Below are 14,587 nucleotides of genomic sequence, written 5' to 3' on the forward strand. Positions count from 1 at the left end.
GGGCGTCCTACCCCCTCCTCCCCCCCCTCCCGGCCGCACGGGATGATGATGATGACGACGATGATGATGGGGGGGGGGGCGCTGAGGCCGGGAGCAGCTCATGGCAAGCGGGGGGGGCGGGGGCTCCTGGTCCCGCCCCTTCTAGCCCCGCCCCTCCCAGCCCCCCCCCCCCCCCCCCCCCCCCCCCCGGCCCCGCCCGCCCCGCTCGGCGCCGGGCAGCCCGGCAGTGTGGCGAGGCGGGCGGGCAGGCAGCGCCGTGCCGCTCCGCTCCGCTCCGCTCCGCTCCCGGCCCCTGCCGCCATGCCGCCGCCCGGTCCCCGCCGCCCCGTCGCCCTCCTCCTCATCCTCCTCTTCCTCACGCTGCTGCTCCGCCGGGCGCTGGCCGCCGCAGGTAAGGGGGGAGCCGGGGAGGAGGGCAGAAGTTTTTCGGGGCGGGGGGCGGTGGGCAGCATCCCCGTCTGCCTCCCCCCCACCCCCAAAAAAAAGTTCACTGCGGTTTACCCCTTTTTTAGGGGCAGATTGAGCGGGTTTCCATCCTTAGGGCATTTTTTTATTATTATTTTTCTTTAATATAGAGGTTGAGGGGTGTGCAGGGGAGCGCTGAGCCGCCCTCCGCTCCGGGGGATGCTCCGGGGGATGCGGGCTGGCAGCGCCGCTCCCCGCCCGCCCTGCCGCTGCCGCCTGCTTCTATTTTTTATTTTTTCGATTCTTTTTTTTCCTCGGGAAAAGCAAAACAAACCCAGCCCCATTTGCAGTGTCGCCGGCTGTGATTCCCCAGCGGCTCAAGTAAGTAATTCTTGAGCCTGGATTTTTTTTATCTGCCTTTTTATAAACCGAGCTATTGATGGCCGGGCAGCTAAGTGGTCTTTTCCTATGGCTCTTCAAAGTTTCCTGTGCGCAACCCAATCTTGTGATTGAGATGCACTTAAATCCAGCCCTTCCGTTGGTAATCCCTGCCACAGACAATAAACAGAGGCGCGTCTCTCCTGCTGCCCTCTCTCGTTAGGACTCCTGTGATCAAATTCAGCCTTTCTGCTATATTTCCACACCCCCCCCACCCTCCCCGCAACTCAGGAACATCCTTAGCATCTCAGGACTTTGTCCTTTGTCATCCTCCGGCGGTGGCAAAGCAAAGGTGCCGGTGTTGATCCTCCAGGTATAAAAAGATGTTCTCGAGTTTAGAGCTCAGAAGTGGAGCCTTATAAAGTTTGATGGCTTTTAGAGGTTGGAAGAGACTATAACCGTAACCGTTGGGGTCCCGGTGATGGGCAAGGTCGTCATCGCCGTGGGATCTCGGGAGGAGAGCCCATCGCTCGCTTCCCGCAGCTTGTGGCAAGGGTTTGAGGACGCGTCGCGAAGCTGCGAGCAGCACGGATCGGTCTTGTTAGTAGTTAAAAGCGTCTCCCGATAAGCTGATTTTCTAGGAAAATGAACCAAGCCTTTTCTTCTGAAGCGTAATGAAGGTGACGAGGAATTTTGGGGAGGGAATTTAATTAGATTAATATTTTTTCCGCCTCCGCCACACAGAGATCTAGTGTGTTTCAGCAAATGGAAAACAGAAATGGCACTATTGACTTATTCAGTGGCCTTGACGTTGCTGCCGCAGCATCCTCCAGCCAGAAGAAACTCTCCCTTGCTGGAAAGGGCGAGCTTTGAGAGCTGACAACCGGTGTCCCGCATGGCGTGTGCCGGAGGGTCCCACGCCGTGGGAGTGAGCAGCGAGGGGCCCGGAGGCTCGGCACGGCGTGGGATGCTGTGGATGGCAGGGGGTTGGGAAGGCTGGATTAGCCAGGCTGCTGTGGGTCAGGGTTTAGCTGTGGCCAAGCAGCCTGGGGATGCTGGGGTGGGGGGAATGTCGGCGGGGTTGGTGGTGCAGGACCCCCGTGCCTCGCTCTGTCCCGTGCCGAGCTCTTTATTTTTGCATGCACCAAGTTCACGCAGGGGTTGAAATTGGGCAGGAGGGAGGGAATGAAGAAGCTAAAAACAAGTTAAACCTGACCAAGCTGGATCAGTTTGAGTCTGGGGAGCTTTCTAAAGGCACACTGTTAAATCTGGCATATGTAAACGGGTATAAAGTTTTTAGCTGTAGAGCTATAATTAGTGTTTCTCCAGGAGTGTAGGGTAGAGATTGCATGTGATGATACAGAGGAGGGAGCCGAGATGGCTGATTAGCCCCGGTGATCATCGGCTCCCTTTCCCATCTTTGCCTGGTTTTAAGGAGGGAGGGAGAGACATCACCCAGAAAATAATTTGCGCTTTTAATAACAGAGAATGTATTGGGGTTTGAAACCCAGAAGCAGTCGGTCCACTCAACCCCAGCACTGCTGCTCTGCTCTCCAGTGCTGCTGGGGGAACCCCAGCTCCCACCCGCGTCCCCCCTTCCCGGTCCTGGGGCTTTGCCTGCGGGGCCGCTCACCATGGTTCCTTCTGCTTGAGTGTGCTGCTCTCGATAGGAAAACAACTTGGTGTGAGGATTTTGAGCTTGTTTGAGGGGCTTTCCCCGTAAGGTGGGCTGCACAGAGGTTGCAGAAGGGCTGCCAAAATCCAGAGGGGGGCTTAGCTTGACAAGTGTGTTTGCAGGCAGCGTGACGCTGCCGTCCTCGTGAAGGACTGTCCTTCCATCCTTCTGCTGTACCACCATCAGGAAAACACCTGAGGAGGGAGGGAGGGGGACATCGGCACTGCTGTCCTCCACTGGCATGGGTCGGGGGCTCCTGCGCATCGGTGGCAGGAGGCTGCCTGCCTGCTGCTGCCATTGTGAGCAGATGGCCGGGGGAGAGAGGCTCCAGGACCTGTTGCTCATCAGCAAAACCTACCCTCACCAGAGGTGGAGGTTTGCTTGCTTGAGGACAGCGGTGTGTGGATGGATCTGCTCTGGCTTTTTGTCTCCTTCTCCTTCAGCTCCCTGGTTATGGAGCCCCCTCTCTCCCTCTTAGAAGCGGGTGCTCTCTGTGCATGACAGTGGCAGAATGAAATAATGAAACAATGAAAAAAGGAGAGAAATGGAAAAATACTACTTTAAAGAAGGCAGAATCTTTGAAGTGGTAGTTGGGGAGGAGGGGAGAAATCCAGATTGCATTTTCTCTGTTTAGAAATCAAAAGTGCAATACTGCTGACCCAGTAAGCGGCTCGGGGAGTCCAGCTGTGTCCTTTATCTCCTCTCCTGTGTAAGGTCCCATGGGCCCTTCTGGTGCTGTGCATGCTGGCTCCCTTTCCATCCCTGTTCTAGCCATACAGGACTAAAAAAAAATAATCTGTATTTTGGGTCAGTTAAGCCAAGATGATGCAAGGAGCTTGGTTTTGCTTCCATTTCTAGCAGCAGCAGCGCTTTCAAGTCCTCAGCCCTGTGGCTTTCTCCCTCCCAGTGTGTTTGGGGCTGGTGGGATCAGTCTGACAGCCCTGTAGGTTATCCAGAGAGTCTGTGAGCTGGGCTTTGCTCAGCAAAAGCCAGGCTCGCAGGCTGGTGCCAGGGAGGCAGCAGGAAGCGCTGGGCTGCGAGGTGAGGACGGAAGGGGCTGTATGGAGTCAGCGAGGAGTTCATTACAGCAGATGTTGGTGCTGTAAAGCCACAGGTTCCTGCTGTTTCCTATTCACTTATATCCTCCCGGCTTTAGCGATGCTAATGCGAGGGAAAACATTTGCCGGAGCAAGGGGGAGGGGGCATAAATCACTAGCCCGTTCCCTCAGCCCCCTCCTGCCATCCCACCCACATGTCTCGCCTTGGGAAGTGGGGAGATTAATATGGGTGCAAGAGATGCCTGAGCTGCTCGCTGGCTGCCGTCAGCCCCACCGTGGCATTTTCAGGCCCACTGCCTCTGATTTTGGTTTTCCTTAATATGCAAAGCTGTAATTTGCTGTAATCAGTTGTATTGTGCAAGCCACCCCTGCTCGTGAGTCAGAGCGCGGTGGCACCAAGCTGACACAGCCCTGGCCCTTTGGATGCTGGGGGCAAGGTGTGTGGGGGGTCCTGTGTCTGGTGGCATGAAGAGTCATTCCTCCTGCTGTTCATCCTGAGGTGAAGGGAGCTCAGGTGGTCCTTCCCTGGCTCTGCCAGAGCTCAGGACCTAAAGGAAATGTTGTGCGAGATGCTTTCCCCCCAAACCAGAGCCTTTGTGGTGCCCCAGGAGTGGCGAACCAGTAGCTTTTGAGTGATATGGCTCCTCACATCAGGCTGGGGCACTGGAAAAAATCCTGGATGACCTGCAGTGGGGTTGCGCTAGGGCTGGGAAATGCAGAGCTTTGACTCTGGAGAGGCAGAAGGCCCCATAAAGCTGCTCTGATGTCTGGTTTCACACCCACCCTCCAAGGGACCTCTCTTGGTGGGGGCCTGCAGGCCCCTAGCTGAATGCAGCACCCTCCCTAACACTCCCTAAATCCTCCAGCTCACTGTCCCTGCAGCTCTGTAGGCTTGGCTGATGCTTGAATTTTTACTGTCACGGCAGTTTTGGAACGTGGGTTTCCTTTCAGCTTCGCTGGGGTCCCGGCACGGCGGGTGATGTTGTTCTTGAGGGTCCCAGCTGGGTTTTGGTTTAAATCAGTTTTGGTCCCGTTGGGGAGAAAAGTGCTAAAAACAGGGGCTGCGTGCACGGGGGAGGCTGGGGAGCCAGAAAGCAAGCAAAGCATCCTGGCTGCACAGAGTATTATTTTTGAAGCCTCCTGGTTTTTCGGAGGCCTGACTCACGGCGCAGGAATGCACTGGGCTGGCAGCCCCGGACCTGCTTCTCGGCAGAGGGGAAGAGCTGCCGTCTCCTCCTCCGGAGCCCGTTCCCCATCCCCTCTCCTCCCCAACCGCCAGGCTGGGCTGGTAGCAGCCACATGTTTGCTGAGTTTGGATTTTTTAGGGGATTTTTTTTTTTTTTCCCTTTTCTATTTGCTTTTTCACGTAGGGGCTGCCTTTTCTTTTTTGATGGGGCTGAGGCAGCTTGGTGGATCATAGCAAAGCACCTCTGGGTTGCATCGGCTGCTTGAAGGCAAGGGGAAGGCAGAGCAAGCCCCGAGATCAAACGCAAGCCAGGCTGGGAAAGGCTGGGCAAAGCCACGCTGGAAAACGAGGGAAGGGAAGCAGGAATTATTTAGCACAGGGCTTGCTCCAGCGTGTCCTGCATGCTGCCTTTAATCTCCTGCGAGTCCCTCCCCGGCATGGCCCTGCTCAGGTCTTCTCTGCTCCCTGCTGCCTTTGGTGGCTTCTCCCAGACCTGCTGGTTCACCTCAGCTTTTGGGGGGGGCTGTTCCCCGTTGCATTGAGCTCCCCTGGACCCACATGGGTGTGTTCTATCTGGCTTAGGTTTGTAGTGAAATGCTCGGGGTGGTGGGTCTTAGTCCTCATCCCCAGCCTGGGGGTCCAGGCGCTGCTATCCAGTGAGGCTTGGTGGGTGCTGAAGCTGCAAGCCTTAGCCCAAACCCTTGGTGGTTGGGCCCGTGCCTTAGATTAAATGTGGTAAAGGGACTGTGATGACAAGCTTGGCTCTGTGTTTCTCAGTGTTGGGCTCCAGGGAGAAATTCAGGTGGAGAAGGGGAAAAAACAATGCAAACCAAGCGAGCCACGTGCCACCACGATGCTCAGCAGCAGGCAGGGTGTCCTGCAGCTCAAGGGGAAGAAAGTGTTTTCATCTTTGGTGTGGGCCCTGCTTCCCATCTTTATTCAGCCCATGGGCCCAGGCTCTGGTGGGTCCCTTGCCTTGCCTGCCTGCCTGTCTGGAGCATCCATGGAGGCCACTGTGTCTTCCCTCTTCCTGCTTCAGCCCCTTTCCAGTGGGGATTGATGGCCAAGGACTCATTCATTTAGGTGCTGGGAAATACCCCCTTTCCAGCTAACACATTGCTGACCGTACTCCTTCTGTGAGGAGGAGGAATTACCAGGTCTTGAGCCCTGGGGGTGGCTGCGGAGCCACCTGGAGCACGTGCATGGAGATGGCAGGCTGTGGGCCACACGTGGCGGTGGCACAGGAGTCCCAAAACTGGGCTGTCACCATGAGATAAGACTTCCTCCTGGAGCTGGATTTGTGCCAGGGGAAATATTTATCAGGAGGCGCATCCCATTGCCTGACATACAGGGCTCGGTCTGGATGGATGGGGCTGATGTAGTCCCCCAGGATCTAAAAAGCAAATGTTTTGAGCCAGTTTTTCCCCTTTAACTTTGCTCGTTGTTTAAGTTAAAGGCAGTGCTGGCTTTGTTTGTTTTTTTGTTGGTTTTTTTTTTACCCTGGGAGATGGAGGACACAAGTTGAGACAGTTATTAAAAAGTAATATACTCAGATACACAAGAAGCAAACTGAGCAGGGCTCTAGCCTCAGACTCTGAAGCTTTTCTCTGCATGCATTTAGGGTCTGGGCTGTCCCTTTTTTTTGGGGAGTAAGGCCCTTCAGGTAAAGAAGACGACATATATAGATTTGCAGAACATCTTTGGGGGTCACCTTCTCCACCTCCATGCCTTTGCCCCTCAAGTTTGATCAGCAGCAGCTGATAATACACATATGTACACGCATATAGCACAGCTGTCCTTGTTTCTCTCCCTCGTTTATTCCCATAAAAGCTAGGAGAAGAGAAGGGGCTTGTTTGCACCACAAATGATGCCTTCCCTGCCCGAATACCTGGGGCTGCAAACGTGGGCTGTCCGCCTAATCGGTACAAACCCCTCATCAAGCCAGACACAAAAGTCAGATCCCAGTATCTCTCTTGCTTCCGGGGGGTCCTGCTGGTATGGTTTCCATAAAGGTCCCATGAGTAACCTTTACTGCCCCCCGGCTTCCCTCCTTCACAAGCCTATGCCGAGTGCAAAAGCTGAGGGATTGTTTCCCTTTGAAAGAGCGTGGCAAATCTCATTTGGAGATGTTTAATGCGTATTAGATCCATCTGCCTTTCTCTTGTGTGGAGGCCACCGCAGGAGGAGAGGCGAGGACATCTGAGTGCAGATGCCTGGCACCCAGGCAGGCTTTGGGGCTCTGCTGTGGGCAGCATCCTCGGCTGGAGGATCTGTGCAGGTGGATAGCATGGGATGCTAGAAAGATGCAGTGGGGAAGAACCCTACAAAACTTCCATAGAGGTGGAGAAATGCTCTTGGTATTAATGTCACTGCAGGCAGGTGCAGGATTGTTTTGGATGTTTTGGCTTGCCCTAAGGATGGGATTCAGCACACCTTGATATATTGAACCAAATGGCTGTCAGGTGCAGGTAAAACGTCTGTGAGGGAGTTTCGGTGCAGGATGATGCATGGGGAATGCTCCTGTAAGGCACGGTGATGCTTCTCCCTGCCAGGCTTCCCTCCCCATTGAAGATGGAGGTGGCTGTTGGATGACAGGAGCCCTGCAAGGGGGAGGCTCGCATCAGGCAGGGTGGTGAGAGCATGGCCAAGGTCAGAGCAAGCTTTTCTCCACCCTGACTTTGTCCCGCTGTTGCTTTGTGAGTCTTCCCTTTTGTGGGGTGACTCTCCTCCCTGGGAGCTGCCACCAGCCTGGACATTATCCCCTGATTGCCACTTCTTGCCACGTTCCCTCCTTGGTTGGCAGCATTTAAATGCCTCTACGTGTCCTCCTGCATGACTTAAACAAGGAGCAGTATGGGTTGTCCACCTCTGGGTGGGCTCCTCGGTGCACCTGCCACTCCTGGGGCCGTGGCAGGCTGGAGGGACAAGAAGTTGTAAAACAAACCCAGGCTCCCCGGCTGGGTGGCTTGTGGAGGCGGGAGGCTATTAAAAGGGTTTCATTGCATTGTATAGCGTGGGAGTTTTCCTTAGGCAGGAGGTTAGAGAGCCCAGAAACTCCTCGGGACAGATTTAAATGGGAGAAGAGACACGCCTGGGATGCAGTGTTGCTGTCTCCTCCTGTCCAAGGTTGCTGTCAGCGAGTGTCTTCAGTGCTTTCTAGGCTGTGAGGTTTTGGGTTTATTCACAACCAGTGGCACACATGGGTGCAGTCCACCCAGCAGTGGCTGAAGGCACCAAGAAGGTCCTCAGCAGAAGACCTTGTTTTGTTGACCATCCAGTTTTCCGGTGGACTCACGTGATGTGCTGGGAAGTTGTAGTTCTTCCCTTGGATGATGGTGACCCCTAGTTGGAGGACCAAGTGCAATTGGGACGGAGGAATGGGACTTTGGAGGGCTTTATGGAGACGGATGAACTTCCTTCCAGTGGGTTGATTTGCTCTGACTCTCTACCATCTTGAGGGGGTCTCGTCCTGTCCCCCCCTCCCCGCCCCTTGCATGATCTGTGAGCGGGGGCTGATCTCCTTCACGTGCCTGTTATTCCCCGTGGACACCTTGTCATCCTACGCCATCACCCGGCTGTGTTATTGGCTCTACCTGTTTGGGTTGGCTTGAAGAACAGAAGGGGAGGGTGTTTTCCAGCAGCCAGAAAGTGGTTGCTATTTAAAACAACAACAAAAAAAATGCGGTCTGCAGCTTGCTTTTCATCCACGCAGCCAAACGGAGCCGAGCAAGCATCCCCACCCTCACCTGGAGGGGCATCTCTGAAGGCTTTGCAGGGCCTGCAAGTGAAGCTAGTAATTAGTGCTGGTCATGAGGGTGGATCTTGCAATGTGGCCATGCTGTCTGCTGTGGTCTGGCCTGGGGCCATCGCCTCATTTCGGATGGCCGCTGCCCAGGTGTGGAATCCCAGCAGCCTCCCTCCACCTCTGTTTATCCCAAACAGGCTGGGGATGCTGCTTGGGGTGCCAGTATCCTCGCCTCCACGCCTGCTGTGGCTGTTTTTACAGTTGCTGGATGGTGCTGTGGTGTTCCTGCACTGGAATAGTATGTGGAAGGTTTTTCTTTTCCCCTTGACAGATGTGAAATGTAGAGATGTGCTTAAAATGAAAGCGTGGCTCCCAAGTCCAATTACACAGCAATTAAAAGTAATCAGCGGTCTAGGTAGCATTGGAGACTAGGCTCGCTAAAGGGCTTTCTGCTCCAGCCTATCTTGGAGGAGCTTAAATGTCCTGTCCCTTCTGCTTTCTGGGACCTGACCGGAGGACATCTTCCTAGAGTGGGTCAAGTATTGCTGAAAATCTTCATTAGGCTGGAAGTAAGCTGTTCCTTGTGCTCAGGAGCTCCTCACTGGGGCTGTGGCATCCCTGTGTGGCTCAGTACTGTCTCCTCTGAGTCGCACCAGTCTATCCGCTTTGAGGACAAGTGCTTAGTGACGTGGTGTCGCTGCTGGGTGCCCGCCCTGCTCTGTCGACATCACTGGGGCCGTAGGCTAAAGCTTTGGGCTGGAAGGAAGAAGAGGTGGCAATTCCGGCTCCTCTGCCATCTCCACCCGTGCGTTTCCACCTGGGTCTGCGGTTCCTCTCATCCTCCCCTGATCTTTAGGAGGAGATGCTTGACTTCTTTGGGGAATCACGTTTTCCTGGAGGATGTGTGATGCCTGCCGCGCATCGTTTTGGCTGCTTTTCTGCAGCCAGAGCCCTTCAAATGCCTCCTTCCATGCTCTGGTGTCGGCACTAAAGGGATTTGTTTCAGGAGAGGGGATTTGGCTGCACGGCTGTGCAGCACGGAGCTGCTCTGGTGTCTGGAGTCCAGAGTGTGATGGAGCTGGGCTGCCAAGGGCTTTAAAACTTATTTTCTCCCCCTTTGTAGTCCCTCTTTTTTTCACATGTGTCTACACTAAATGAATGACTAGTCTGTGCTTGGGTGAAGCCAGCAAGGCTGGGAGGTGTGTCTGTGGAGGCTTTGCACGTTAAAATCCCATGGTGCCATAGCCTAGGGATCCCAGCTTTCGGACTGCAGGAGTTACAGACCCACAATTAATCCTTGTCCTGGGTCGTGGCTACTTCAGCTACCCTGTTTTTTTATATATATATATATATATATATAAAAATATATATAAAAACCAAGGTATTGAGGCACGTATTTCAAACTCAAATTTATACACCGAGATAAAAATGCTGGCTCTGCCCAAAGCTGGAAAAGCAAGATCCAAAAGCTGGGAAGAGGGTTGGGTTTTGTTTGGGCTGAACGGTGACTAACAAGAGTTGAGTTTTTAAAACAAATGCTTGGGATAAACTGGTTATGCAAACTGGGGCAAATTGGGCAGGTTCCTTTGTAGTTTACAACAAAACCCCGGGAGTCTGGGGCGTGTTGGGGCTGGTCCTGCCAGGGATGGAAAAACCCACGCACTGGCTTTTCAGATGGGGTCCCAGCGGATCAGGAAGGATCTGGGGGAGAAGTGTTAGGGAAAGCCACAGGTTACTGCAGGGCCTCATCTGTCCAGCTAAAAGATTGAGTAACGCCAATCCTAAAAACACAATGGGTAAAAAATAGATGATTTTTTTTTAAAAGTGTGGTTTTATAATACCTGTTAAGCAGAATTCATGTGGTGCTCAGCTCCAAGAAACTGTCAGGCTTGCTGGTCCTGTGCTGCCGAAAATACAGAAATTCAGAGGATCTTTGGGTTTTTTGCCACGGTGTTCGTTGGCCACGGCTGGGAGGATGGTGTGGGGTACGCAGGCGCGCCAGCAATGCTCGGTATGCTTTGCAAAGGCAGTCGAGCTCACAGACCGCAAGGCTTCTGGTTTCTATCACAGCCTGCACTGTTTTGGCCAGGGGCGTCCATCCATCCATCTATCCATCCATCCATCCATCCCACAGCCCTCCCAGGTTCCGCAAGGCTCCTCTTGAGTGCGGTGCTTTAAGGACACTAGAAAAAAGAAGTGGGTACGAGGGCCCTCATGAATTTTCAGCTTCATCCCGCGATGTAGGCTGGGGGAAGGCAATGCCTTGCTTGTCAGTAAGGCAAAGTAATGCTCTGTAAAAATCTCTCTCGCCATTTCCTGCTGGATCGGTCCTCTGGGCTGAGCGAAAAGCAGCTTCAGCTGCCATCGTCTCTCTGCGGGGAGAAGCCTGGCTGCTGGATGTAGTAGAAAATTAGATGAAAACTGCCGAACAGGAAAAGAAAGATTTTTTTGCACACGGGGCGGGGGGAAAGGGGAGGCGAAGTTGGTGCTTAACCCCATCAGTGGCCAGTGCCTGCCCTTTGAGCATCCTCTGGCCACCGGCATGCCACAGTGCCTTGGCACCGCTGTACCCCTTTGCTGACCCCACATCCTACGGGCTTGCTGCTGTTTCTGTCTTCTCCTGCTAGCAGAGAGGGATGAGGTTGGAGGCTCAAGCAGGGTGGCTTTTCAGTGGGCCCCGGCCGGCTGGGGAAGGCAAAGCTCCCCTTGCAGGGCGGGTTTTTGTTGTGCACGTGCTTGCTGCCTCCCCCTTTCCATCTCCATATCCCAATGACATACTGGCTCTGTTTTCATTAGTATTTATGGACTGGCTATAAGGGGCCGCAGCAGATCCAGCCGGGCTGTTAATGACCCCTGCATGAAATAGCAAAGCCCACTTAGCGGTCGCGGCCGAGGGGTTTTACTGCAGCCTCTCCTGGTCTGCCTGTGCCCGTCTCCTTCCCTTAGAGAGTGACGGGGAGGGCTGCCGGCATGATTTCTCGCTTAAAGAGAAAAGGGCTTGGATTTGTGTGCCTATGGGAGGCGGGGGAAGGAGACCGTGTGCGAGTCTATGGAAAGTATAGGGGGGAGAATGCAAACCATATGTTTCTGTGAGGGTCAAGTTGCAAAGCTAAAACCAGCAGGGAAGCAAAAGAAGCTGGAGTCCTGCAGTTTGGCTGTGCTTTGCATCCCAGTAGGTGTGGGGGGGTATCCAGTGTGGCTTACTGAATGATGACCTTAAAAAATAAACCCACCCTAAAAGATGATTTGGGTCCCTGCCTGGCGTTCTGTGGTGTCACCACTGTCCCGCATATTTAGGGCTGGGGTCCAGGACTGTTTCCAAGCCCTTGGGGCTCCTATAAATAAACAGCAGGGATGCTGGAAAGAAGCTTCTCCAGGTTGCCTCGAGTTCATGGCGTTTGCAAATTTGATAGGAAGTCAAGGGCAGAAACTTTTTGCAAGGAAGGGAGTGCCTGCAGGTCACTGCAAAAGCAAGGTTGATGTTGTGCACTGCATCGTGGCTGTCCTTGCGTTCTCCTTCCAGCTACAGAGAGGAGAGTCAGATGAAAAGATCCATTTTCCCTTCTTGGAGTGGAAAAAGTTATGTGCAAGCAGCCCGGAGAGTTGTATAGACTTCAGACCTAAGCGATGTGAGCCGGATTGAAGTGCTTTTGAAAAGAAATCCAAAAATAGGGGGATAAGCGAGATCCCACAGCAAACTTTTTTAGCTGGGAGACATCTTTTGTTTCCAAAGCTAAAGGCATGGAGACAATATCTGATTCCCCGACCGGCTCTACGGAGCTGTTTGCAACCTGTCAGCTTGGTAACCATCTGCTCGCAGCCCATGGGGACCGTGCTATATATGGGATGCGGGAGGAGAGAGGCATTGCTGTGCCCCCCCCGGGGAGGCTCCAGCCCCTCCGCAGAAGGGACCAGTGGGGCACAGTGTCTCCTTGCACCAAGAGGAGCTGCTGTGCCTAAGATGCCAAAAATCCTGTTGGATTTATCTTTGGCTGTCTGGCTTATTTGTTTGGGTTTTTTTGTTTGTTTGGGGGAGATTTCTTCTTTTTTTTTTAGCTTGATTTCCTAAAAAAATTCAGGTTTGTTTTTTTTATTTCCAGTCGAGCTGTTTGTGTGTCTGCATCCCTCCCCCTACTTGACTCAGAAGTAGATGTCTCGCAATTAAGAGCCTGCCTGATTAGGAAATTAGTGATAAAGTTTTTTATCTAGGCGAGCTGGTCGGCCAGTAAGAGGGATCTATTAATATCCCACTAAAAAAAGCAGCATCACACGCTTGCCACCTACTATTGGGGAACACAAACACGCGTGGGTGTGAGTATTTTGAGCAGCAGATCTATAGGAAAGCAGGTTTCATTCTGCTGTTAATGGGACTATGTAGTTTTAGCTGAGATGGGGTACCTCAAAATGCATGAAGAACAAAGTATAATGTTGGAAAAACCTTAGGCAAGGCAAGAGAAGCCTGAAGGATGCCTTCAGGTCATGGCAAAAGACACTTGTTGGCAGATGACCTTTATTTGTGGCGGAAGGAAATCGTCCTTTACTAATGATGGTGGAGTGGCTGAAGGGGAAGCAGGAGGAGGAGAGCATCCTACACCTGAGTCAGCCAGGGAGAGATGGGGAGGGGACGAAAGGGTGGGCTTCCCTGTAGCCTACAGACATGCTTTGGAAGAAATCGCTTGGCATGTTGGATGTCTGGTGCTTTCTTGGGGCTCACTTTGCCAGCATGTGTAAAGAAAAAAAAAAAAAAAAAGAGTTAAAAAGGCATTTTTAACTTTGAGAAGTTTGGATTATTGTAGCCTTTGGGGTCAAGTGTATTCTGTAGCTTTGACTTTTCAGGTTTTTTGGGAGAAGCAATCTCATACCTCTCTGGAAATGGAGCATCAAGGGGAAAGATGGGGGGGAAAGAGCATCTTCCTGTTGGCATGGTGCCAGCTGCTTCTGCAGGTCCCGAGGGTCTCCACAGGGTTTGATCTGGCTGGCATTTGTCCCTAGATAGGTGCCATAATAAACCTGGCCCTTGCCTCACTGGCAGAGAGGCCTCCTGGCTCGTCCCACCTGAGTTGCCCAGGAGATGCTTTAAGCCAAGAGGTGCTGAGCCTGGGGAAGGGCTGTTCTGACGTCGGGTTGCTTGGGTGCTGAAATGTGTCTTTGTCCTGTTGCAGAGTTCCCTGGGTTTTAAACCATGTTATTTGCAGAGATAGTCTCTTGATGTATTGCAGAAGAAGGCTTGAGAAACCATGACGAGGTTCTCAAGAAGGTGGTGAAAATGAGAAACTGGAGTTAGGAAAGCAAAAGCAAGTTTTCTTCCAGTACCAGGATGTTTATTCCAGATAAAACACAGATGCAGAGAGATGGCATCCCTTTTAATTTAAAAAAACCCAAACCTCTATTTTGAAGCTGCTGAGAATGTGACTGGCCCTTGTGATGTTTCACAGCTGAGATCATTTCTGGCTGAGTTAATCCACTCTGGAGGTTTTGGTCTCAATCTGTGTGTATGGGTGAGTTCAGAATCTGAAATTTTACAGGGGAGGGGATGGGATCTCAATAATTTTGGACCAAAAAGTAAAATAAGGCTATAAAGAAGCATCAGTGAAGGAAAGATTTTCAGGTTTTTGGGTGAATCACGATCCGGAGCTGCTCTGTTATAACTGTAATTTTGCACATACCAATAAGTGAAACAAGAAATGCAGGGCATTTGCTAAAAGAACATTAGCAAAAGCTGGAAAGAATTACTCTTATTTTCAGAAATAGGTAATAGGCATTATTTTTGGAGTAATTAAATTTCACGAGTGCTTATTTAGAAAGAAATTTAGTCTCTTCACCGTATTACAGACTTTTGCAGAAGATATTAAGTCCGAGGCAAGCAGGCTGCCCCTGGGAGCAACTGAGACTCAGAGCAGAGCTTTAATTTCGGTGGTGTATCAGTGTAATAGTATTGTTTATAAGCTTCTCTTGCCACATGAAAGCAATGTTGCATTATCCTGGTTGGTCCTAAAAGCAGTGAACCAGCCAGAAGAGGCCTGATTACAGAGCAGCAGCTCTTTCTTCCCATCACTACAAAAGAATAGACAATAGAAAGCGGGATCCAGTTTTAGCTCCAGTAATGCGATGCCTTCCTTCTGGTGGTCATGTCACATGCT

The 14,587-nt window shown here is 52.4% G+C and overlaps 1 protein-coding gene across 2 annotated transcripts in view; it reads left to right on the top strand.

Moving 5' to 3' along the window:
• Window positions 1-227: 227 nt before the first annotated feature.
• Window positions 228-14,587, top strand: part of UNC5B (unc-5 netrin receptor B) — a 56,241-nt gene continuing 41,881 nt past the window's right edge. For both annotated transcript variants that reach the window (XM_074874224.1, XM_074874225.1), the window contains exon 1: window positions 228-391. In XM_074874224.1, the coding sequence (XP_074730325.1) occupies window positions 301-391 (91 nt within the window). In that variant the 5' untranslated portion in view covers window positions 228-300. The remainder of the gene's footprint in view (window positions 392-14,587) is intronic.

This window comes from Strix uralensis, chromosome 7 (genome assembly GCF_047716275.1).
Source record: "Strix uralensis isolate ZFMK-TIS-50842 chromosome 7, bStrUra1, whole genome shotgun sequence".
In the NCBI taxonomy this organism is placed as follows: Eukaryota; Metazoa; Chordata; class Aves; order Strigiformes; family Strigidae; genus Strix; species Strix uralensis.